The sequence below is a fragment of the Chelonia mydas genome, chromosome 17, assembly GCF_015237465.2.
Source record: "Chelonia mydas isolate rCheMyd1 chromosome 17, rCheMyd1.pri.v2, whole genome shotgun sequence".
Taxonomy (NCBI): Eukaryota; Metazoa; Chordata; order Testudines; family Cheloniidae; genus Chelonia; species Chelonia mydas.
Window position 1 is genome coordinate 23,420,047 of NC_051257.2, and position 25,959 is coordinate 23,446,005.

General features: G+C 46.3%; 1 protein-coding gene across 10 annotated transcripts in view; it reads right to left on the reverse strand.

The window, feature by feature from the left end:
• Positions 1-25,959, reverse strand: part of MTMR4 (myotubularin related protein 4) — a 132,472-nt gene that overhangs the window by 30,759 nt on the left and 75,754 nt on the right. For 9 of the 10 annotated variants that reach the window (XM_037880259.2, XM_037880258.2, XM_037880260.2 and 6 more), the window contains 5 exons: positions 15,161-15,250; positions 10,758-10,874; positions 10,259-10,341; positions 9,795-9,961; positions 4,461-4,557 (listed from right to left, as the gene is read on the reverse strand). In XM_037880259.2, the coding sequence (XP_037736187.1) occupies positions 4,461-4,557; positions 9,795-9,961; positions 10,259-10,341; positions 10,758-10,874; positions 15,161-15,250 (554 nt within the window). Of the gene's footprint in view, positions 1-4,460; positions 4,558-9,794; positions 9,962-10,258; positions 10,342-10,757; positions 10,875-15,160; positions 15,251-19,641; positions 20,073-25,959 lie in introns of those variants that run through there. The other variant, XM_037880262.2, reaches the window with a different exon arrangement.

The following is a 25,959-nucleotide window of genomic DNA, read 5'->3' on the forward strand; positions in this document are numbered from 1 at the left end:
TTTTGTGGGGATGGACTGAAAAATCTCAGTTGTAGTTACTGATATACTGCAATTTTGGGGTCTTTTGAGAGTTGTTTTATTTCATCAAGTGATCTAAATGTATTGTCTCTGAACAGTTGGCTGAATTCTGATATACCTGTAAGTTCCCAAATGTCAAAACTTTCCTGGCTGTTATTGGGGTTAAATTCCATATTATCTACTATGGACATTGGATGTCATGGGTATGGGTTCTGCTTTCTAAATAAATTATCCCAAATTTCTACTGTTGCTGTCATAAAAAAAAAAAAGAGTGGTTATATATTGATTTTGACCTACAGGTTTTCTTTATCCAGGGGATCACGTGGCGTTTGACTGCACAACAAGAAACTTGTTCTATCTCTACCCAGTGCTTATTAGGGTTTGGTGTTATCCAGTGCATCAGGTTTCTGATCTGACTAGCTTGGTGATAGTGCTTGATGTTTGGTAAAGCCAAGCCTCCATTTTGCGATGGCCTTTGTAAAGTAGGTTGCTTAACACTGGATTTCTTATCTTCCCAAATGAACTTATTTATCATAAATTGCCATTGACCTATGAGGCTTCCTGGAACTCAAATGGGAAGTGTTTGGAAGTTAATTCAGTGCAAGACATTAATTTACCTGTTACAATTTTGACTAACATGAAATTTCATATTTTGACCAATTTCCAGATGTTTTGATTTTCTTAACGAAAGGACTATAATTAATATTACATAACTTACAATCTTTTAGAAATGTGTATTCCCAGGCATCTAACTGAAGTCATTACCCATTTATATTTAGTTTTTATTTCTTTCTGTAGATCTGAGCTCACACATACATCCAGGAGTGCTGACGTGTGGTCGTTTATTTTAAATTCTGACCCTTCACCAAATTTTAAGATTTCTTTTTGCAATTCTAGTAGTGTGTGAGCTGGATTCGTAACAAACGCCATGACGTTGTCCACATATAAAGCTAATTTGTGGTCCTTGTTTCCTACTGTAATTCCATTTATATTAAGATTATTTCTGACCGACTGAACAAATGACCCCATTACTATGTCCAAAAGGAAGCATTTTTCTAATAGATACCCATTTGCATTTATAGTACCATATAGGTTGGAAGAGAAAACAAAAATCCAACTTTGAAATTTAGGGCCTAAAGAATTGACATTTTCCAACAAAAACATTTTGTAGTAAAATTCCCAGTCAGGTTTAGTGTTGGGGTGTCTATAAGAAGCTTAGACTTACCAGGATCCCATGGGGAAGATGGATAGACACCTGGTAAGCTCGACATGCACACAGTCTGCTTATTGTTTTAAGACCTCTTTTCTCTTAAATGCTTTGGATTTAAATAAATGATACTTGGCTTTACGGAGGCCATCTGGTCAGTGAGCACCCTGTCATCTCCCGGAGGGAACGGAACTGCAGATACTGAACCCAAGTCAGGCCTGTGAGGTGATCAAAGTTAGTGACAGGGCACTGCAGCCCCACAGCCTGGTCTTAGAGCAGGAGACGTGCGATTCCACCCTAGAGAGGTGATAGCCTCAGACCTGAGGCATGTGCTCACAGAGACCGGGGGGGCCAGAGAGTCTTTTAGAACAGTTATTGTGACAGAAGGGAGCACCAAAGCCCTGCAAAGCAGTTCTGATTTACACATGCACCAGTGAGGAGATGGGTGAAACAAACAGTAAATTCCAGAGAATGATGCCATACAAATTGTATTCCTGTACTAATCTAATTCAAAGGTCTTGGGCAAAGTCATGGATATTGTCACAAGGTGACAGCAGATGACAAAGTCACACCAGTAGTCCACAAGCTATGGCACAGTCCATACCCAGGACACAAGTTGTGAAGCAGGGACTGGCTAAGATGCTGGCTGACAAAATTACTCAGAAGTAAATAAAGGTGTGAGTAGAGTGCCTCACCCTGTACCTAGACAGGTTTCAGAGTAACAGCCGTGTTAGTCTGTATTCGCAAAAAGAAAAGGAGTACTTGTGGCACCTCAGAGACTAACCAATTTATTTGAGCATAAGCTTTCGTGAGCTCCAGCTCACTTCATCGGATGCATACTGTATGTATCCGATGAAGTGAGCTGTAGCTCACGAAAGCTTATGCTCAATAAATTGGTTAGTCTCTAAGGTGCCACAAGTACTCTTTTTCTTTTTGCACATACTGTAGAGTTCCTCTGGGACTTCCCAAGGCTCTGGGCTTACCAAAAGGCCATGGATTCAGTATTGGGTCATTTACCTGGAGCTGTTTGGTCCATGGATGATGAGGATATCTTTACTGACCATGCGAAACAGCTGGAGGAAAGATGGAGGGAAGTGTGTGTTTGGTTTCAAGAAAGGGGACTTAGGCTCACTAGAAATACATGTTGGTTTGAGTTTAAGGAAATACAGCTGTTAGTTGCAGCAGATGGCATGAAGCCTGGCACAAAGAAAGCAGAAGTTCTTCTTAAAGCTCCAAGACTACTATTATTGTTATTTATTATTTGTATTATGGGAGCGCTCCAGAGCCCTAGCCATGGACTGGACCCTATTCTGCTAGGCACTGTACAAATACAGAACAAAGACAATCTGTGACACCCTGACCAGGGGGGCTGGAACAATTTGTACAGTGGGGGTGCTGAGAGCCGTTGAACCAAACTGTAAACCCTGTATATAATGGAAACCACTTCAAGCCAGGGGGTGTGGCAGCAACCCCAGCACCCCTAGTTCCAGCACCTATGACCCTGATACCCCAATATTCACCACTGTCATATAATTAGGATATGTCTCATACAAAGTAAGCCTTGTGAGGTGTCATTCTGAAAGTCTTGATCTGCTGAACAGTAATATCTTGTTGGATTGTATGTGCTATTGTCATATGTGAAGTTTTGAAGTTTGGCTACGTATGTGTTACTGAAACATGTCCTGAGGTAGAAAACACCCACAAATAGCCTTTCAGGTACAACAGTAAAAAGGCCAAACAATGTTAATGGTTTATTGAGGAAATGCACACAATCACAAGTATTACCCGAGGAACTGTGTACAATAGAAACCTCTCAGAGATAGCACTACACAATGTGAACTGTTTGACCCACGTCACAGCAAAAGAGCTTTCCAGAAAGTAGGGAGAAGATATAAAAGGGGGGAAATGACATTATGGGGAACCTCACTCTCCCTACAACATAATGCCTGGAAACACCTGAGGGGCAAGGACTGAACTATGGAAAGTGACAGTCCTAGGCTAGAAAGATCTTTAGCCTGTGTATGAAAACCTGGGGAAGCCAAGGCAACTTGTGCCTTAAGAGTCTGCCAGCCTGTTTATCACTCAGGGTGAGAATCTGCTAATTTATATCCTATGTATCTAGTGTGTTAAGCTCAGTTTGCATTTTTTATTTACTAAGGTAATCTGCTTTGATCTGTTTGCTATCACTTACAGTCACTTAAAATAATACTTAATAAACTTGTTTTTGTTTTAAACCCAGTTTGTGGAATTCATAACTGGGGGGGGAGGGAGGGGAAGAGAAAAAAGCTGTGCCTATCACTCTCCATACTGAGGGAGAGGGAGAATTTCAATTAGCTTAGGCTGTAAGTTCTCTGTGCAGCGCAAGACAATACAATTTTGGGTTTACTCTCCAGAGGGGGAGTGCACTTGAATGCTGGGCAATTCCTTAGCTGAAAGTCTTCCCATGTAGAACTGATTTCAGTGTCAGTGTCTTTCTGCAGCTGCGTGTGTCCCTACCTGTGTGTGTGCTAGAGGAGGTTTGAGGGCCTGGCTTAGCAGGACAGCGTAAGGGAGCCCAGGCTGGTGGAACAGGCGGGCTCAGTGGTACCCCAGTACGTCAGGTGGCACCTCGGAAGGGGGGGCAACCCACCACACAATCTCTGCCCCAAAAGGGGGACAATCGAAGCATAAGACATGAGACACCAGATGGATGATTTAGTTGGGGATTGGTCCTGCTTTGAGGAGGGGGTTGGACTAGATGACCTCCTGAGGTCCCTTCCAACCCTGATATTCTATGATACAGACAGACTGATGGGGGAGTACAAAGAAACTGTGAGACATAGAAAATGAGACTAAAGAATGCAGGAGAGTTGTGCATTCTTTTATGGGAATCTGGGACTTTTTTATTCCAAATGATCTGAACACTTCAGAGCCAATGACTGATCAAAAAAGGAGCAGTATGGATGGGGAATTCTCAAACAGAAACAGCTTTGCAAGATTCCAAAATGCTTTAATGGAAGAACCATGCCTACCACCTTTTAAACTGGATACATCAGCATTTGCTGCAACTTATGCTACCCCTGTTAGCTTAGGTGCAGTGCCGCTCCAACTCCATAACCCAGGGTGAAGAGTGACATATGGCTGATACGCTGTGGGTAATTAGCCAGGGTGAGGAAAGGGGTGGGGAGATGTCTGGCTGTTACACTGCCCTGCCAGGGAGTTATATGGGGTGAGGTCTGACTGATATGTTACTCACTTGTAATTGCTGTTGATGTCAGAAACTCTCCAGACATTCTGCAAGTCAAAGTCCATCCTCACAACTTCCATCTCAAACCGGTATTTCACGTGGTCTCCTGGAACAGCACAGGCACAGCAGTTACTGGCAGCTGGACACAGCCAAGGGAAACCTAAACCTGGCAGCTGCAACATTACAGGACGGGATGAGCAAGAGGCCAGATGGTGTCTGAACACTGTGGGATGGGTGCTTTTCCAAATGTCACACTCACTTGCTTAGGATATAAATCTCCTCACTGTATTTTCCACTGAATGCATCCGATGAAGTGAGCTGTAGCTCACGAAAGCTTATGCTCAAATAAATTGGTTAGTCTCTAAGGTGCCACTAGTACTCCTTTTCTTTTTAGGATAAGGGGTGACTTGATTACAGTCTATAAATACCTACACATGGGGAACAAATATCTGATAATGAGCTCCTCAATCTAGCACACAGAGTTATAACATGATCAAATGGCTGAAAGTTGAAAGTAGACAAACGCAGACTGGAAATAAGGCGCACGTTTTTGGCGATGAGATAATAATTAACCATTGGAACAATTTACCAAGGGTCATGGTGGATTGGATGTTTTTCTAGAAGATGTGCTCAGGGAATTATTATGGGGCAGTTCTCTGTCCTGCATTATACAGGAGGTGAGACTAGATCACAGCGGTCCCTTTCGGTTTGGAATCTATGAATATGAAAAAGGCAAGGGACTGGATGTTAATGAACCAAACTTGGCAAATCGGAAGTTAGGCCTAAATGGCGAACACAGTAATGAGAGGATGGACTATTCCAACCAACAGCCACTCTGGGGGCTAGGACGTGTGGCTTCATGGAGGGATTTCTGGAGGAGGGGGAATGCCAGTCAGGACTCCACTTCACTTGAGGGACTCTGTACTTCGCCCATGGACCCCAAAGGTCTAATCATCATCATCATGCAGTTCAGACCTCAGAACATCAGCAGGGACACCCTGTCAACAGTGCCGCACAGGCAAAGACACCAGCCGGAGACATGTGAGATCCTGCTGTCTCCCCTTCCCTTGTGTGTTCCTTTCTGCCCTGCTATTTTTTCTCCTGTTCTACCTCCAGGTTTCAGACTAACAGCCGTGTTAGTCTGTATTCGCAAAAAGAAACGGAGTACTTGTGGCACCTTAGAGACTAACCAATTAATTTGAGCATAAGCTTTCGTGAGCTACAGCTCACTTCATCGGATGCATACTGTGGAAAATGTAGAAGATCTTTTTATATACACACAAAGCATGATATACACACAAAGCAAACCTGGAAATCCTGGGCGCCCCATCATCTCAGGCATTGGCACCCTGACAGCAGGATTGTCTGGCTATGTAGACTCCCTCCTCAGGCCCTACGCTACCAGCACTCCCAGCTACCTTCGAGACACCACTGACTTCCTGAGGAAACTACAATCCATCGGTGATCTTCCTGATAACACCATCCTGGCCACTATGGATGTAGAAGCCCTCTACACCAACATTCCACACAAAGATGGACTACAAGCTGTCAAGAACACTATCTCCGATAATGTCACGGCTAACCTGGTGGCTGAACTTTGTGACTTTGTCCTTACCCATAACTATTTTACATTTGGGGACAATGTATACCTTCGGATCAGCGGCACTGCTATGAGTACCCGCATGGCCCCACAGTATGCCAACATTTTTATGGCTGACTTAGAACAACGCTTCCTCAGGTCCCGTCCCCTAACGCCCCTACTCTACTAGTGTTATATTGATGACATCTTCATCATCTGGACCCATGGAAAAGAAGCCCTTGAGGAATTCCACCATGATTTCAACAATTTCCATCCCACCATCAACCTCAGCTTGGTCCAGTCCACACAAGAGATCCACTTCCTGGACACTACAGTGCTAATAAACGATGGTCACATAAACACCACCTTATACCGGAAACCTACTGACCGCTATTCCTACCTACATGCCTCCAGCTTTCACCCTGACCACACCACACAATCCATCGTCTACAGCCAAGCTCTGCGATACAACCGCATTTGCTCCAACCCCTCAGACAGAGACAGACACCTACAAGATCTCTATCAAGCATTCTTACAACTACAATACCCACCTGCGGAAGTGAAGAAACAGACTGATAGAGCCAGAAGAGTTCCCAGAAGTCACCTACTACAGGACAGGCCTAACAAAGAAAATAACAGAAAGCCACTAGCCGTCACCTTCTGCCCCCAACTAAAACCCCTCCAACGCATTATTAAGGATCTACAACCTATCCTGAAGGATGACCCAACACTCTCACAAATCTTGGGAGACAGGCCAGTCCTTGCCTACTGACAACCCAACCTGAAGCAAATACTCACCAGCAACCACATACCACGCAACAGAACCACTAACCCAGGAACCTATCCTTGCAACAAAGCCCGTTGCCAACTGTGCCCACATATCTATTCAGGGGACACCATCACAGGGCCTAATCACATCAGCCACACTATCAGAGGCTCGTTCACCTGCACATCCACCAATGTGATCTATGCCATCATGTACCAGCAATGCCCCTCTGCCATGTACATTGGTCAAACTGGACAGTCTCTAGGTAAAAGAATAAATGGACACAAATCAGATGTCAAGAATTATAACATTCATAAACCAGTCGGAGAACACTTCAATCTCTCTGGTCACGCGATTACAGACATGAAAGTTGCGATATTACAACAAAAAAACTTCAAATCCAGACTCCAGCGAGAAACTGCTGAATTGGAATTCATTTGCAAATTGGATACAATTAACTTAGGCTTGAATAGAGACTGAGAGTGGCTAAGTCATTATGCAAGGTAGCCTATTTCCCCTTGTTTTTTCCTACCCCCTCCCCCCCAAGACGTTCTTGTTAAACCCTGGATTTGTGCTGGAAATGGCCCACCTTGATTATCATACACATTGCAAGGAGAGTGGTCACTTTAGATAAGCTATTACCAGCAGGAGAGTGGGTTTGTGTGTGTGTGTGGGGGGAGGGGGGTGAGAAAACCTGGATTTGTGCTGGAAATGGCCCACCTTGATTATAATACACATTGTAAGGAGAGTGATCACTTTAGATAAGCTATTAGCAGCAGGAGAGTGGGGTGGGAGGAGGTATTTTTTCATGCTTTGTGTGTATATAAAAAGATCTTCTACACTTTCCACAGTATGCATCCGATGAAGTGAGCTATAGCTCACGAAAGCTTATGCTCAAATAAATTGGTTAGTCTCTAAGGTGCCACAAGTACTCCTTTTCTTCTTGTTCTACCTCCCTGTCTCTCTTGGTTTTCATCTGATCCTGAGGTCAACTGTACCACACAAGATCAGCACAATGAGACAAGACAGCCCATCCAGCTTTGCCCAGCCTGAGAGAGACTGTTAAAGGAGAGGGTCCAGCCAGACGATCTCCGATCCCAGATGGGAAAATAAGCCAGAGCTCAGTGCAACTACTGTAGTGGCTAATCTGCCAACCCACAGCATCTGTCTGAGACTGACCTGACACCCAAAGTCCTGAAAACATTAACCATATTAAAAAGCCATATTTCCTCCACCGGTAGTATACTCTCTCTTCTCTCCCTTGGGTCTGCCTGTTAAAAGCAGGAAAAGTGACTATCCTTCGTATCTTAGAGCTGAGCAACAAAACTCTTTCCTTGCTACCAAGAAAAGTTAGGTTTCAGAGTAGCAGCCGTGTTAGTCTGTATTTGCAAAAAGAACAGGAGTACTTGTGGCACCTTAGAGACTAACAAATTTATTTGAGCATAAGCTTTCGTGAGCTACAGCATCATCAGCTGCATCCGATGAAGTGAGCTGTAGCTCACAAAAGCTCATGCTCAAATAAATTTGTTAGTCTCTAAGGTGCCACAAGTACTCCTTTTTATCAATTTTAAAGGGATTTTGACAGGTTTTGGTTACTTTTTTATCATATAATACAACTGCTGTTTTAAAGTGCTATATAAATTGTTTGACTTATTTTTCTCTTGTGTATTCTAACTAATAAATCTCTAAATTACAGCGTGAATTTCCTAGCATGTTTGCCATGGTACGAAGTAGGCTGAGGTCTCTGTATGGCAAACTCCAAATCTTATTTAAAACTGTTTTATGTTGGAAGTAATAAGGTCACGGTAAAACCTTTCACTCTTTGGGCCCATTTATTTCATCTAAATTAATACAGCAATTCCTCCAGGCCCCGAACTCCACTAGTCAGCCCCTGAGGCCGAATCAATTGGGGAGACATATTCTAGAATCGAGGGCCTGGCACTGGGAACATCCTATCCTCAGCCTAGATTTGGGATTGTCAGCTCAAGTGCCTCCAGTCCTGGAATAGAAGGAGGCACAATCCAGAAAGAGGGCTTTATCCCCACTGTTGGGTGCTGCATGTGTCTGTCTGTGAGAGGGTAAGAATTTAGGTTTAATCACCCTGCCATTTTTGTTACTCAGTGGCCTGAACACTTTTGGGAGAGGAGATGCAAACAGAATTATTAATGACATACAACTTTTCAAGAAAGCCATGAACATTTACCAGTCCAGAGACAAGATCTACTCATCCTCTGTCAGAATCCAAGGTTGAAGTTGGGGTGACCTCTGGTGAGCTTTTTAGCATGTGTGTAGGTTTTTCTATTGCTTAAATGTTTTCTCTGCAATGCTTTTACCTTAAGAATAGATTTGCTTGCTTAGAAAGAGCTGGGTGGTAACTTATAACTGTGGGCAATATGAAGGTCACAGCCCTAGGAGAGAAAGCAAAGCATAGAGGCTGGCCTGTTAGACAGTCTGGTTCACTGGGGAGGGAGGGAAGGGAACTGTGCAGCCTTAAAAATCCCCCGGTCAGTAAGGAATGAGACAGGAGTCTCAGCCCAAGAGAGGTGATGGCTAGGAGCCGGGAACCTGAAGTGTGTGCCCTTGGTGGACCACGGAGGGGGAATACAAGTGCAGTTGCCCTGAAACTGTGAAGCCAGGTAGGAGATATTTCCTGAGTGACATGCTGCTAGCCAAGCGGTGAGCCCGCTCTGCACCAGCTAAAGCTTCCCAGGGGATGGCCAGGTGCAGCACCTGGATCTCCAGGTTAGGTCTGGTTGTGGCCCTGGACACAGCAGTCGACCAGGAGACAATGCCACCCCCTAGCCAGAGGAAGATGGACAAAGCACACCTGGCTATACCTACTCTTTGTGCAGCAAAGGACTTAACAGGACCATCCAGAGGGATTTAGGAGATGGCTGCAGCAGAACACAGAAACACAGCATGATATGGGTGTGTGGTTTCCCTCCTCCTGGACATACCATGAGGGCTGCACTAAGAAAGGGGCTGGTTGGGAGCTCACCTGGGTGACACAGATGTGCATGCTGATCCTCCTCATCGGCACAGACCCCCAAGCACCAAGCATGGTAGGCGAATGCAAACAGGTCTTCAGGCTTTGCAGGGCGGGCAATGGCTCGGCTCAGCCTCTTCAGCCACTCCTGGCACTGCTTAAAGGTGGAGAAATGGCACCTGCAGGACACACAGACTCAGTAGGGCCAGTCAGGATTGACTGACAGGGAATTCCACAGCCTTGCAGCTCAACCAGGGGAGGAGAGGGAGATCCAACCTCTCTGGGAGGACCAAGGGGCTCTGAACTTCCCAGGGGAAGGCTGGGCCACACCCACCCACATATCTGAGAGCACCCTCCAGGATAGCAGGGCTTGACTCAACAGCACAGACTAGGGCAGGGATTCCACAAGGCTGCTGGCCACACCCGTGGCTGGAGAAACCTTAAACTGTGGCAATAGGAGGGAACTATGCAGCTACCTGACCACTTTGGAGTCCTTGCAGATGATGTGAAGCTGGAACATGTCCCGACTCTCCACACTTTCCATCATCCTCAAAGGCACCTGAAACAGAAAGACGCAGAGCGTCACTTGACAGCCTGGGATGTCCCACACCAGCAGGGACCCCAGCCTGACACTCTCTCATTGTGCATCCCAGCCAAGGCTCTCTGAGCAGCAAAGAGGATCCCACGTTTACATAGCTTCATGATCCACAATTTAGAGTCTCCCCCTCAACCCCCACCCTGTCCTCCTCTCTTATTGTCAGGGAGGAACTGACTAGGGAGGGCAGAACAACAGGGGTGCCTGGAACCACTGGATACAGCCTAGCGAGCAACAGGGGATCACAGGTGCAGAAGAGACAAGGGCACCAGGAAAACAGGGGACTGAAGAAACTTGAGAGTAAGACACTGTGGGAGGAGGCCTCACACTTCAGCAGCATGGGCCATAGGTCCTGGCACCAGTGACAGAGCTGCACTTACATTGACCACGGAGTCTTTCAATTTGATATGAAGTCGGTAGTTGGAAATGGCGATCACGGCATCATTAGCATGGCCCAAATACTCCACACCCTCACCCTGCAGCACAGTGAATGGGACCTGCAAGGGGGGAGAGACAGTCAGAGCAGCTGTCAGACAAACACACCCAGAACTCCTTGTGCAACGGGCAGTGAGAAGAGCCAGCTCTGCTAGTGCCTTCTCCATGCAATTTCCACATGAAATCAGTAGGACACAGCAATCCCAGTGGGACCTGAGTGCAGGCAGCAGGGCACAGTGCACCCCTCCTACCCCCCATGAATTCACCTCTGAAAGTTCTTCAGTGTGAAACGTGGGGCTGACTCAGCAATGCTTGGGCCCTCAAATTCACCTTTCCAGGAACATTTGGTTGTGTTCATACAACTGCAGGGGGAGCTATTTGTACCACAAGCCCTGGTGCTCCTGCCCTGTGCACACTGTGGGTGGCAAGGAGAGGGATTTAAAGTCGCTGGCTTTCTCACAGTGACACAACACTAGCATAAGCAGCAGGTGGAAGGGGAGGGATCTCAAAGAAGGATCAGTTGTTTGGAGGCACTTTGCATGCGTCCTAGAACAGGGAGCAAGGTATCTGTGTAGCCCAAATTGAACTACCTGCCCAGACAACACCGAGCCATGTATATGGTCCTGCAGTGTCGTGTATATGTAACTGCAACAATTAGCTGCAGCGTGAGACCCACTGGCCAGAGCCCAAGCAACTAGAAGAGCCAGACAAGGAATCTGGCCACAATCTCTGCAGACGGGACTGTACACGAACCACACAATCACTTCTGTGGCTGACGACAGAAATGAAAGTGCAAGATTGATGGACAGGCCATATACTAGGCTTCTCTCTCTCTCTTCCTCAGTCAGGAAGTGACCTAGCTATTTTAAAACCTGGAGGCCATGTACACAGCCAGGTATAATGTTCATCTTGTGCAAAAGAGGGGAGGGAAAGATCCAGAATAACCTAAAATTGGCCAAGGTTGTGCTCTCTCTGCGATTCAAAGCCCATAGGTTTGTTAAGGGAGGCTCTCTTTATAAAGCTAGGACATCCAATCATAGAACAGATGCCACAACATGTGATTTAGACGAGCAAATCTCACAAAAATATCAAGTAGCCATAATGGTCAAATCACAGGCTGTAATGTATACACACAAGGATTTGATTACATTATTCCTTACAAATACTTTAATCAGCTCCAATTCCCATGTTTTAAAATGAACAGTCTATACTGTTTAATTTCATATACTTTTGTGGCCTAAACACTGAATTTCCTGGCTCTCCAGATTTTTTTAAGTTATCAAGGATTTCTCCCCTCAAGTTATTTATAGGGCAGTCAATTAATCGCAGTTAACTCACACAATTAACTCAAAAAAATTAATCGCAATTAAAAAAATTAATCACGATTAATCACATTGTTAAACAACAGAATACTAATTGAAATTTATTCAATATTTTGGATGTTTTTCTACATTTTCAAATATATTGATTTCAATTACAACACAAAATACAAAGTGTAGAGTGCTCACTTGATATTTTTTATTACAAATATTTGCACTGTAAAAATTAAAACAAAAGAAACAGTATTTTTCAATTCACCTCATACAAGTACTGTAGTGCAATTTCTTTATGGTGAAAGTGCAACTTACAAATGTAGATTTTTTTTTTTGTTACATAACTGCATTCAAAAACAAAACAATTCAAAACTTTAGAGCCTACAAGTGCACTCAGTCCTACTTCTCATTCAGCCAACCACTAAGACAAACAAGTTTGTTTACATTTACGGGAGATAATGCTGACCACTTCTTATTTACATTACCAGAAAGTGAGAACAGGCATTCAACATGGGACTTTTGTAGCCAGCATTGCAAGGTATTTACTTGCCAGATATGCTAAACATGCCCCTTCATTCTTTGGACACCATTCCAGAGGACATGCTTCCACACTTATGACACTCGTTAAAAAAATACTGCGTTAATTAAATTTGTGACTGAACTCCTTGGGGGATAATTGTATGTCCCCTGCTCCATTTTACCCGCATTCTGCCATATATTTCATGTTATAGTAGTCTTGGATGATGGTCACAGCAGATTTGACAAAACGCAAAGGAAGTACCAATGTGAGATTTCTAAAGTTAGCTACAGCACTCAACCCATGGTTTAAGAATCTGATGTGCCTTCCAAAATCTGAGAGGGACGAGGTGTGGAGCATGTTTTCAGACGTCTTAAAAGAGCAACACTCCGATGCGGAAACTACACAACCCGAACAATCAAAAAAGAAAATCAACCTTCTGCTGGTGGCATCTGACTTAGATGATGGAAATGAACACGCATCGGTCCACACTGCTTTGGACAGTTATCAAGCAGAATCCATCATCAGCATGGATGCATGTCCTCTAGAATGGTGGTTGAAGCATGAAGGGACATATGAATCTTTAGTGCATCTAGCATGTAAATATCTTGTAACGCTGGCTACAACATTGCCATGAGAACACCTTTTCTCACTTTCAGGTGACATTGTGAACAAGAAGCGGGCAGCATTATCTCCTGCAAATGTAAACAAACTTGTTTGTCTGAGTGATTGGCTGAACAAGAAGTAGGACTGAGTGGACTTGTAGGCTCTGAAGTTTTACATTGTTTTACTTTTGAATGCAGTTATTTTTTGTACATAATTCAACATCTGTAAGTTCAACTTTCATGATAAAGAGATTGCACGACAGTACTTGTATTGAATTGAAAAATACTATTTCTTTTGTTTTTTACAGTGCAAATATTTGTAATAAAAAAATATAAAGTGCGCACTGTACACTTTGTATTCTGTTATAATTGAAATCAATATATTTGAAAATGTAGAAAACATTGAAAATAATTAAATAAATGGTATTCTATTATCGTATAACAGAGCAATTAATTTTTTTAAATCACTTGACAGCCCTAGTTATTTATAAATGTTAACAACCTTAAAGGGCACCATCAACTTAAAAACCACTTCTGCCTGAAATCTGTGTTCTTAAGAGTTTTATGCAATACCGAAGCTTTTACCTGACAGAGATTGGGGAAAACTATTCTCTTTTTGCAGTTTATGTCTGCTTTTGGCAGCACTTTCTGTCTAGTCAGTCGCTGCTTCCCAGGTTAGTGTGGCTCTTTCTCATGGCAAATAACCAGCAAGAACCTTTTTAACAATAGGTTTGTAAAGTTATAACAATTGGAAGGGGGTAATCATGGAACAAACTGACAGGTGGAGCAAGTGTCACAATTTCTAACTCATTGTTCAAAGTCAACTTGATCTCAAATTGATGGTGCCCTTTGAATCATACTTTAACTTAAGAGAACAGTACGAATTTGTGCATGTGAATTACTCCTTTGATGCTGAACTGTAAGGTCTGTTAGCAGAAAGCTACTGTTGCAGTGCGCCCGGCTATATACAGTTCTGTTCAGGATTTGGTTTAGAGGATGTGTCTCACAGAATGGTGACATGACAGATCAGTCATCCTACCCCAATTCTTCAGTGAACTTCCTTGTAATCTGACCCCATGCCGTCCCTCTCACAACCTAGGGTCTTCCGTTTCCCATGACCCTCAATTTTCAAACCCTTATTCATTCCTCAGCCTAGGGCCTATGAATGTAGCTCAGCACGGCCCTGCCATCTGGACCAATGACCTTGGGAACAGTAGAGCACAAAGTGCAAGTCTGGAGCCAGAGCCTGGCTCCAGGTACAGGAGGAGATGTAAGGGAGACATGTAAGGGAGTGGTCTGCGCTGAGGCAGCAGGAGAATCGAGCAGCTTTGGTCAAAGCATCAATCTGTGACACTCTTCTTGCTCGCATAGGTGCTTCCATGGCATCTATATATATATGTCATCCCAAAGCCCTTTCAGGGATCTCTCTCCTTCCAGCCGCTTTGGTCTGTGCCTCCACAGTACGACAAAGCCACATCACCACACAATGGACCAGATTTGTTGCCGGACGCTTAGTGCCACACTATGAGACAGGCTGGCCCTACAACCAGCCTAAGTGGCCCAGGAGGGTCTTCCATCAGCAGAGAGTCAGCGCAGAGGCTGTTGCAACACTCACCCCCCTCTTGCTGACAGCACAGCAGGAGAAGGGAGCATGCCCAGGACAACGCTGCACTACGTCATTCCTCAGTTACGTTCCCATCCCCTCGTGGCTATGGCAGCACAGTGTAAATCAGAACATCTTGGTGTGGAGGAAGAGGAGGGTCAGGAGGAGCACACAGCAGCTGCAAGTCAGCAGCCTGCAAGCTCAGGGAAGAAGCCTGTTCTCTGAAGGTAACCTCTACCACTCATGCATGTGGCCTGGGATTTACACAGTGTTCTTCAGTGGATGGTTTCTTGGGTTCTTACATCCTTACCTGTAGAGACTCTTCCTCCTTAACCAGCTCTTTTGGGGGGAACAAGTCCTTGGCCTGGATGTACTCCAAACTGGGAGGGCCTTCTTCACCCTGCATTCCAAACAGAACACACACTCAGGCAAGAAAAGTCTGGGAGCAGTTTGAGGTTAATTGGACAAGGTACTCCCAGGTTACGGATTTGGAAAAACAGTTTGTTTTTTCACTTTTGAAAAGTAACTTTTTTAACCTAAATTATCTCACAGACATCATGGATTAATTCCCACTTTGCTGCAGGCATTACTGCTCAATCAGAATACAGCACTAGATCATTTTTATTAAGTCGAGTGGAAACCCAGGGAATTAGATGATAAAAGACTGACATTTTGAAGCTCCATGAAAGTCTCTGAACATTTAAACTCCATCAGTGGTCTTGTGGCGCTTATAAACATGAAGTCCCATAAAACAAATACCGAGGATAAGACCGTGAGAATTTCCATTATGAGTCTAAAACAAGATTTTCAGAAGTGACTAGAGATTCTGGGGACCTCCATTTTTGGTGCCCACTTGAGATTCTGTAAAGAGATCTGATTCTCAGAGGCCCTGTTAGGATACCTCAAACCAGGAACCCAAAATCACTAGCACGTATGGAAATCTAACCTTAATTTTCACCCACTTCTAAATTGTGCAAAAAGGCAATTTTTTCCTCTCTCATTTAAGGACTTGTTTCCTTTCTTAGAAGAAGATTTTTTAAAAGTGGATATTAACTGGACAGGGTAAGACTTTGGGAGAAAAGCAGTTTAGAAGTCTAACTTTCATTGAAAGATCTCTTTTAAACTAATTTTCTTCTAGAGTTTCTCAAACTGGTTTTATTCATTGGTCATGAGTGAGGTCTAGGCTTGGAGAAAACACACACACTTTCACAATCATCAAAAAAACAAAAGCTTGTGATTTTAAAATAAAAAAACCTTTGTGCCCGAGCCTTTTGGGGAAGAAACTTGAAATCTGACACAAGGCTAGTCTCCATAACAGACCATGGTGGCCTAGTTATTTGGCTAAGTTATAAGGGTTTAAATATACACATCACACCAGCACAGTAATTTCATACCAGACTTTTAAAATGAAGATGTCAGCATTCTCTAGTGTTGAATATAAAACTCAGAGGCAAAGTGCACACGGACTCATCCTCATTACTCCTGGGGGACTTCTGCGTTACTGCGCAATGCAAAATGTTGCAGAAACTGCTGGTTTTTGCACAGAATTTCCTTTCTCCCACAGAAATGGGCTGCAATGCTAATAGCCACCATTAGGGGCCACAGGACCCGGCAAAGCCCAGCTCACTCATAGAACACACTGCCAGGGGGAGTGGGAGAGGGTTAGAGGGTTCCCAGCAGCTGCCGTTCCCGGCATGCCCTGAGGGAAGGAGATGGCGGTGCGCAGGAAACTCCACACAAGCTTGGGACCGAGTATCAGATGGCTTCTCCCACTGGATCCCTGGGCTCTGAGGGGGAGGGGGAGCATGGCTGGGCTCTGGGAGGTAAGGCAGCAGGTGTCTGGGCTGGGGGGGCCCCGCAGCTGGACTCTGGGGGGAGAGGGTGTGGGTGTCTGGCTGGAGGATGTGGGGACACACAGCTGGGCTCTGGGTGTCTGGTCCCCCAGCTGGGCTCGGGCAGGGGGAGATGGAGAAACAGGATCAGAGAAACAGGAACTGGACTGTCATAGGGGTTTCTTTAACACTCTGCTCCTGGGGGAATTTGTGTATGTGTCTGTACTGTTACAGACATACTTGCTGATAGGTATTTTGAAATAAATTATCGAAATAATTGAAACTGGTGTGATTATGTAGTGTTATTTTGACAAATAAAATTTGCAGATTTTTAATTTTTTGGCGCAGAATTCCCCCAAGAGTATCTCATGGAGCACAGAGTGCAGGCCCAGCCCCCTCCACACACATATCGTGGGTCTAATACTTCTCTCATTCCCCCCCACCACCGCGTGCCTCTCCACAATACACAGAACACACGTCCCCCCGCAGGGCACAATGTATCAGCTAGCACCTCACACATACATGTGTGCTAGGGTGACCAGATGTCCTGATTTTATAGGGACAGTCCCAATATTCTGGGCTGTCTCACATATCGGTTCCTATTATACCCCACCAGATTTTCCACACTTGCTCTCTGGTCACCCTCATATACACGCAATGCACACACGCCCATGCCCTATCCCTCTGCCCAGTGCTAGAACAGTGTACAATCAACTCACACACACAGGCCTTGAGGTTCTCCCGAGGGCAGCCTAAAGACACACCCACCTGGCATGGAGTGAATAGTACTTCTATCAATATGTGTTCTAGCTTATGTCTAAATAATCAATGGCCATAGGGTCATCAGAACTCCATCCTGGCTTTCACTAAGTCCCAGAACTGCTAGCCACAAAGGTAGCAAGGAGCTCCACTAGTATCTGGGTAGCACAATAGGGATGTGAAGCAAGCTACAGCCTACCGCACAAGGGGCTCTCCTAAGGAGCCGGCTCAGTATAGGTATGACGCCAGTTCTGAGAACCACCTTCTTCCCGTCACTTATAGGAGATGCTTTACTCCAACTTCAAGAAGTTCTGCAGCCTGTGTGCATAGGGGTTGGGCTGAGCAGTTGTTGTGGCCCCTGCTGGGCCTTGCAATGTGTGGATCCCCCTGCTCATCCCCTTTCTTCCTGGGCCTTGGGGCGAATGGGATTGCCTGCATTGTCCTCAATATGCTCATAACACTACAGCTCCACATTAAGATAATGACTAATCCAGTGTCATGCTTCAAGGTTTCAGCCAGCCACTTGCCTGCAGGGATCAGGAAGGCATTGTTTTTCCAGTGCATAATTGGCTACATATAATCTGGGATTTTTTTGCCTTCCTCTGAAGCATCAGTGATTCTCCACAGCTGGAGATGGGACACCAAGCAGGCTGGACCAGTGCTCTGAGGTGATACAGGAAATCCTTTCTAGTTGCCTGGCTAGTGTGTCTTGGTCACGTGCTGAGAGTCCAACTGATCGCCAGACTTGGGGTTGGAAAGGAATTCCCCCTTACGTCCCACATCAGATTAGCAGGGATGTTGGGGGGGAGGGTTTCACCTTCTTCTGCAGCATGGGGTCGGCTCACCTTCTGGGATCAGCTAGGCACGTCTCACCTAATCAGCTCCCTGTCATTGCAGGGGCTGTGGCCATCAGTGGCAACTCAGTCTCTCCTGTTCTCCACATGTGCGCTCAGTTTAATCTCCTGGGGACTGAAATGCTTTGGTCTATTTTAAGACTTTGGGCTCCATACAGAGGTCACTAGATGAAACTTCATGGCCTACTAGATCATACAATTGCCCCCTCTGGTCTTAAAGTTTATGAAACTTCCCTTTCAGTCACTATAAAAACACTGCACCACTCCCAGCTGGAAGCCAACTCCCTGTAATTCCCTAGTGACCAGCCACGTTGCAGGTGTGTGTGTGTAGACATCAGGGAGACATCCACAGGCTTCTGCCCCTACTGGTCACCAGTAATGAAGAGGGGCAGGCTCCCTGAAGAGTCTCCAGGGGAACAGCAATGGCTTGGAGCAAGAGCCCTGCAAGCCAGCAGTCAGCTCCCACCCAGCTTCGCTCACTGCTAGCCAAGTAGTGATGAAGCAGGAAAGCACGAAGGCAAGGAAGTAGCAGTGTCACTCCAGGGGAGACAGTGAGCAAGGCCTGTGGCCAGGTGGCTGCAGCGTACCATCCCCCAGAAGTGTACCTGGACTGCCACACCAGACATCACTATGCAGCCCACTCAGTAACGCGGCGGGGGGCGGGGGTGTGAGAGAAGCAGCCCCTGGAACAGAACTAAACAGGACTTCAGCCAGCCGTGTCTCCTCATTTCCTTCCTAGCCAGCATCATGCAATGGGGCCAGGGCTCCTCTGGCCCCATGTCCTCTTTGCAGGGCACGTCAATGGGGTGGGAGCTCTGGGATCCCCTCCCTATTTGTCCCCTTCCCAGGCAGCATCAGGCAGGGTGGGTACTCAGGGATTCCCCCTAGGTGCCTGCTGCTGTCATACTGTAATTTTCCAGCTGCAGACAGGGGCTGGGTAGGACTCTGCGCAGCACACCACACTCACTCTGGCCCCTCTGGCCAATTCACAGCCATGGGCTAGTTAGAACTGTGGCCCCGGGAAACTGTAGGCAATCGCTGCAGGACTAGTAGGATACAGGGCTTCTCCCAGGACCACGTGGAATCAGTGGGATGGAAGTCGGGGGAGGGAAGATTCCTTCCCACAAGAAAAAGCAGCTGGGGCAGAGCAAGAGCAGCATGTCGAGCCCAGGCAGGTCCAGAGCAGGGAGGGGAGCGAGGATCTGCAGGATGCTCAACTCAAGGACAGGCTGAGTCTGGGATGGCTGCCCCTTCCCTGCCTCAGGACAGGAGCCGGAGAGGGAACCTGGCCTGCAGCCCTGCATGCAGACACTTAGACAACGGGGAGGAGAAGAGAAAGCACTTACAAAGCAGTTGAGCATGGAGCAGGAACTACGGCCCGGCATGTTCATTTCCAGAGGTGGCGGCTGGGCTGGGCACACACAAGCAGCATCGCCCTTCCCTGGTCCTTTGCTGCTGCCGGCAGCGACTCTCTCACAATCACACCCGATCAGTGCAGCCTTCCCATCCCTCCAAGGCGGGCAGGAGCATTCCTGCTGCAAGCAACTACAGCAGGTGTGTCTGCTGGTGCTGGTGCCGCCGCTGACAATGGAGGCGAGGGAGGGAGGATGGAGAGACTCCACCTATCTCCTAAGGAAGCCATCTGAGTGCCTCCTTGACAGACTGCATGGAAAATGGAGACACCAGCAAACCGGCCATAAGGATTCACCCCCTCCCCACCCCCACACGCAGAGCCGGGATTCTGCTGACACATCCCCCTTCAAACTAAGCTGCAAGCTGAGTGAGAGGAGCCTGCTGGGAAATGCAGTCCTGGCCTGCAGCACGCCCCCAGAGGCACCTGCCACACAGCCTTCGCTACCCAGACAGCATGTGCAGGAATGTGCAGGAACAATAGCAAGCAGCTCGCTTTGTGCGCTCACCCTGAGCCCCTCCTCCCGCTCCCACAGGGGCTCCCGCTCCAAGCTCGCTGCTTTGGGATACTCAGTTCCACAGAACCACAGCAACGAGGTCCCAAACCTCCCTGGACTGCAACTCACCAGTGCTCATAGCCTTCACCACCCAGCAGATAAACACTGCCTGATCAGGTGGAGGGGACAAAGGGGCTGTCCTCTCCCACCCTACAGCTTCCTCCTGCTAGGGAGCTCACAAGTACACACCTCTATGTCCACTGCCCTGTCCAGGCAGAGCACAGAGCACTTAAGGCCCATGGGGCAGTGCCCCCCTATCTAAACATTTCCAAATGTAGCTAACCCAGGGGCAACTGCCCTGGTGTTAGCACAGCTGGAAGCCCTAGTGCAGACAAGGCTCCCGTGGTTGCCAGCACTTTTCACGCTGTATCCATCAGTCTGAACAGTTTTAAACTGACTGTTTAAAATGGCTATAGGAGCCCTGTCTATGCCAGGGCTCCTAGTGCTGCCAACTCCAAGGCAGCTGCACTGGGTAAGTAATAGCAACAGTGGGAACTGTTCAGAAAATATCACCAGTGCAGACATGCCTGCAGAACAGAAGCCTCTTTACTCTCTCAGGCCAAAGCATCACCTCTACCATCACCTCAAGAGCTAAAGAAAGGCAGGAAGCTTCCCGAAGTCCAAATTAAAGATCCAGAGTTAGTGCCTGCCAAAAGCCACACTGAGAACATTTACAAGATAAAGTCTCAACTGGATTTCCATCACCACAGAATCATAGAATATCAGGGTTGGAAGGGACCTCAGGAGGTCATCTAGTCCAACCCCCTGCTCAAAGCAGGACCAATCCCCAATCAAATCATCCCAGCCAGGGCTTTGTCAAGCCTGACCTTAAAAACTTCTAAGGAAGGAGATTCTACCGCCTCCCTAGGTAACCCATTCCAGTGTTTCACCACCCTCTTGGTGAAAAAGTTTTTCCTAATATCCAACCTAAACCTCCCCCACTGCAACTTGAGACCATTACTCCTTGTCCTGTCTTCTTCTACCACTGAGAATAGTCTAGAACCATCCTCTCTGGAACCACCTCTCAGGTAGCTGAAAGTAGCTATCAAATCCCCCCTCACTCTTCTCTTCTGCAGACTAATGGAGGCGAGGGAGGGAGGATGGAGAGACTCCACCTATCTCCTAAGGAAGCCATCTGAGTGCCTCCTTGACAGACTGCATGGAAAATGGAGACACCAGCAAACCGGCCATAAGGATTCACCCCCTCCCCACCCCCACACGCAGAGCCGGGATTCTGCTGACACATCCCCCTTCAAACTAAGCTGCAAGTTGAGTGAGAGGAGCCTGCTGGGAAATGCAGTCCTGGCCTGCAGCACGCCCCCAGAGGCACCTGCCACACAGCCTTCGCTACCCAGACAGCATGTGCAGGAATGTGCAGGAACAATAGCAAGCAGCTCGCTTTGTGCGCTCACCCTGAGCACCTCCTCCCGCTCCCACTGGGGCTCCCTTCACCAGCTGCTCTCCACTGCCCAGACAACAGCCTGACCTTCTCAACACCTTGTTCTGTTCAGGTATCAACAGCTCCCTAACACGCTAGAGAACATCCAGGGCTTTGGACCAGCAGGAAGGAAGTAGCAGGCTAAGGCCTTCAGACCTTCTCTGTTCAAGGCAAACATGCTTATGGCTGCACCCTGAGCTAATGGTCAGGGACCATTCCTCCGAGGTAACTGGCATATGGCGAGATGAATGATGGGGTATAGAAACCCAGACACAACTGAAGAAGGAATCCTCTGTTCAGAGAGGAAAACTGGAAACCTAGTCAACCAAGAGGTGGTGTTTGAATGACACTCCACGAGCCCAGGCCAATCACAATATACTACCTCAGGCAAACTTCCAGCACAGAAGAGCCCTTTCACTGTCAGGATTAGACACTTGGGTCTATCTGTACTACAAACATGTCCACAGCACTGCATCTGCTTACACGTCACAGCTGTTCATTCCCAAGGCTATTACAAGACACTTCCAACTGGTAACAGAGAGAGACTCAATGGTTTTCTGTAGCCAGATTAAGTCTTGGGCGTGTTTCCATGGAGGAGGTTTAAGGGCCACACTACACTAGACTGTAACCGGATCAAGGGGCAGCTGTGTTGGGACCAGATTTGCGAACTCCGTTGTAACTGTGCTACAGGCCCTACCCTAACGTTACTAAATGAGCCACCTGTCAAGAGTTTTTAAAAAAGACTATGTCCAAAAGTGTGCACATCATTCAGGAGGTTTACATGCAGATGTTAGAGGGATAAAACTTTTAGAAAGTAATGACAGGTTTCAAAGTAACAGCCGTGTTAGTCTGTATTCGCAAAAAGAAAAGGAATACTTGTGGCACCTTAGAGACTAACCAATTTATTTGAGCATAAGCTTTCGTGAGCTACAGCTCACTTCATCGGATGCATACTGTGGAAAGTGTAGAAGATCTTTTTATACACACAAAGCATGAAAAAATACCTCCCCCCACCCCACTCTCCTGCTGGTAATAGCTTATCTAAAGTGATCACTCTCCTTACAATGTGTATGATAATCAAGGTGGGCCATTTCCAGCACAAATCCAGGTTTTCTCCCCCCCCCCCCGCCCCGCCACACACAAACCCACTCTCCTGTTGGAAATAGCTTATCTAAAGTGACCACTCTCCTTACAATGTGTATGATAATCAAGGTGGGCCATTTCCAGCACAAATCCAGGGTTTAACAAGAACGTGGGGGGACGGGGTAGAAAAAAACAAGGGGAAATAGGTTACCTTGCATAATGACTTAGCCACTCCCAGTCTCTATTCAAGCCTAAGTTAATTGTATTCAATTTGCAAATGAATTCCAATTCAGCAGTCTCTCGCTGGAGTCTGGATTTGAAGTTTTTTTGTTGTAATATCGCAACTTTCATGTCTGTAATCGCGTGACCAGAGAGATTGAAGTGTTCTCCAACTGGTTTATGAATGTTATAATTCTTGACATCTGATTTGTGTCCATTTATTCTTTTACGTAGAGACTGTCCAGTTTGACCAATGTACATGGCAGAGGGGCATTGCTGGTACATGACGGCATATATCACATTGGTGGATATGCAGGTGAACAAGCCTCTGATAGTGTGGCTGATGTGATTAGGCCCTGTGATGGTGTCCCCTGAATAGATATGTGGGCACAGTTGGCAACGGGCTTTGTTATAAGGATAGGTTCCTGGGTTAGTGGTTCTGTTGTGTGGTATGTGGTTGCTGGTGAGTATTTGCTTCAGGCTGGGGGGCTGTCTGTAGGCAAGGACTGGCCTGTCTCCCAAGATTTGTGAGAGTGTTGGGTCATCCTTCAGGATAGGTTGTAGATCCTTAATAATGCGTTGGAGGGGTTTTAGTTGGGGGCTGAAGGTGACGGCTAGTGGCGTTCTGTTATTTTCTTTGTTAGGCCTGTCCTGTAGTAGGTGACTTCTGGGAACTCTTCTGGCTCTATCAATCTGTTTCTTCACTTCCGCAGGTGGGTATTGTAGTTGTAAGAATGCTTGATAGAGATCTTGTAGGTGTCTGTCTCTGTCTGAGGGGTTGGAGCAAATGCGGTTGTATCGCAGAGCTTGGCTGTAGACAATGGATCGTGTGGTGTGGTCAGGGTGAAAGCTGGAGGCATGTAGGTAGGAATAGAGGTCAGGTGGTTTCCGGTATAGGGTGGTGTTTATGTGACAATCGTTTATTAGCACTGTAGTGTCCTTACCCATAACTATTTTACATTTGGGGACAATGTATACCTTCAAATCAGCGGCACTGCTATGGGTACCCGCATGGCCCCACAGTATGCCAACATTTTTATGGCTGACTTAGAACAACGCTTCTTCAGCTCTTGTCCCCTAACGCCCCTACTCTACTTGTGCTATATTGATGACATCTTCATCATCTGGACCCATGGAAAAGAAGCCCTTGAGGAATTCCACCATGATTTCAACAATTTCCATCCCATCATCAACCTCAGCCTGGTCCAGTCCACACAAGAGATTCACTTCCTGGACACTACAGTGTTGATAAAAGATGGTCACATAAACACCACCCTATACCAGAAACCTACTGTGTTTATGTGACCATCGTGTATTAACACTGTAGTGTCCAGGGGTGGGGGGAGGTATTTTTTCATGCTTTGTGCGTATAAAAAGATCTTCTATACTTTCCACAGTATGCATCCGATGAAGTGAGCTGTAGCTCATGAAAGCTTATGCTCAAATAAATTGGTTAGTCTCTAAGGTGCCAAAAGTACTCCTTTTCTTTTTAGAAAGTAAGAAAATCTGGAATCAGAACATACAGTTCCATAAACCACCTTACTCTGCCCCCCCCCCCAGCGCGCTTTTATATCTGCCACTTACTATGCCACCATTCACATGGTAGCAGGGGTTTGTATAGCACTTAGTGCAATAGGACCCCCAGTCCTCGCTGGGCCACTCTAAGGCCTGATCTCCTCTAGGAACGTAAGTCGGTATAACGGCATCACTCAGTGGTGTGGAAAATCCACCCCCGATCGATGCAGTTACACCAACCGAACCACCAGGGTAGAGAGTGTTCAATCGGTGGGAAGGCTTCTTCTGTCCACACAGCTACCACCTCTCAGGGAGGTGGAGGACCTACACCAATGTGAGAAACTCTCCCCATCACCATATGTAGCACCTTCACGCAACACTACAGTGGCGCAGCTGCGGCACTGTAAGTGTAGACAAGCCCTAAGATTAACAACAACTGCTTTGTGGAGGATGGGTGTGTCTGAGTTATCTAAAAACAATTGTGTTAGAAGAAGGCTGCTCCAGGGGCAGGGGCAGGTCCAGTTCAGAACATTCGGTGATTTTGGTAAGCAAGTGAGAAGAGGGAAATGGAATTTCATAGGACAAAGAGGCACTTCTCTAACCTGAAGGGTTTCTCCCTGATGACTAGCAAAGGTCTGTTGCAAACATCGAAGATGCTAATGCTTTTTAAAGAAGTCACAGCAATCCTTTACAATGGAAAGAAGCGGACACACACACTCTATAAAAAGAGCAGGAATACTTGTGGCACCTTAGAGACTAACAAATTTATTAGAGCATAAGCTTTCATGGGCTACAGCCCACTTCATCGGATGCATAGAATGGAACATATAGTAAGATATATAATATATATATACACACACACAGAGAGAGAGAGAAGGTGGAAGTTGGCATACAAACTGTAAGAGGCTAATTAATTAAGATGAGTTATTATCAGCAGGAGGAAAAAAAAGCTTTCGTAGTGATAATCAAGATGGTCCATTTAGACCGTTGACAAGAAGGTGTGAGGATACTTAACATACTTACTCACTATGGGGAAACGTTTATTTCCCCTCCCCACCACTTCTCGGACATTCCTGTTAACTGCTGGAAATGGCCCACCTTGATTATCACTACAAAAAGATCCCCTCCCCCCCCCGCCGCTCTCCTGCTGGTAATAGCTCATCTTAAGTGATCACTCTCCTTACAATGTGTATAACACCCATTTTTTCATGTTCTGTGTGTATATAAATCTCCTCACTGTATTTTCCACTGAATGCATCCGATGAAGTGAGCTGTAGCTCACGAAAGCTTATGCTCAAATAAATTGGTTAGTCTCTAAGGTGCCACTAGTACTCCTTTTCTTTTTACTCACTTAACTCACACTCACAGATCTTGGGAGACAGACCAGTCCTTGCTTACAGACAGCCCCCGAACCTGAAGCAAATACTGACATCAGGAATCAT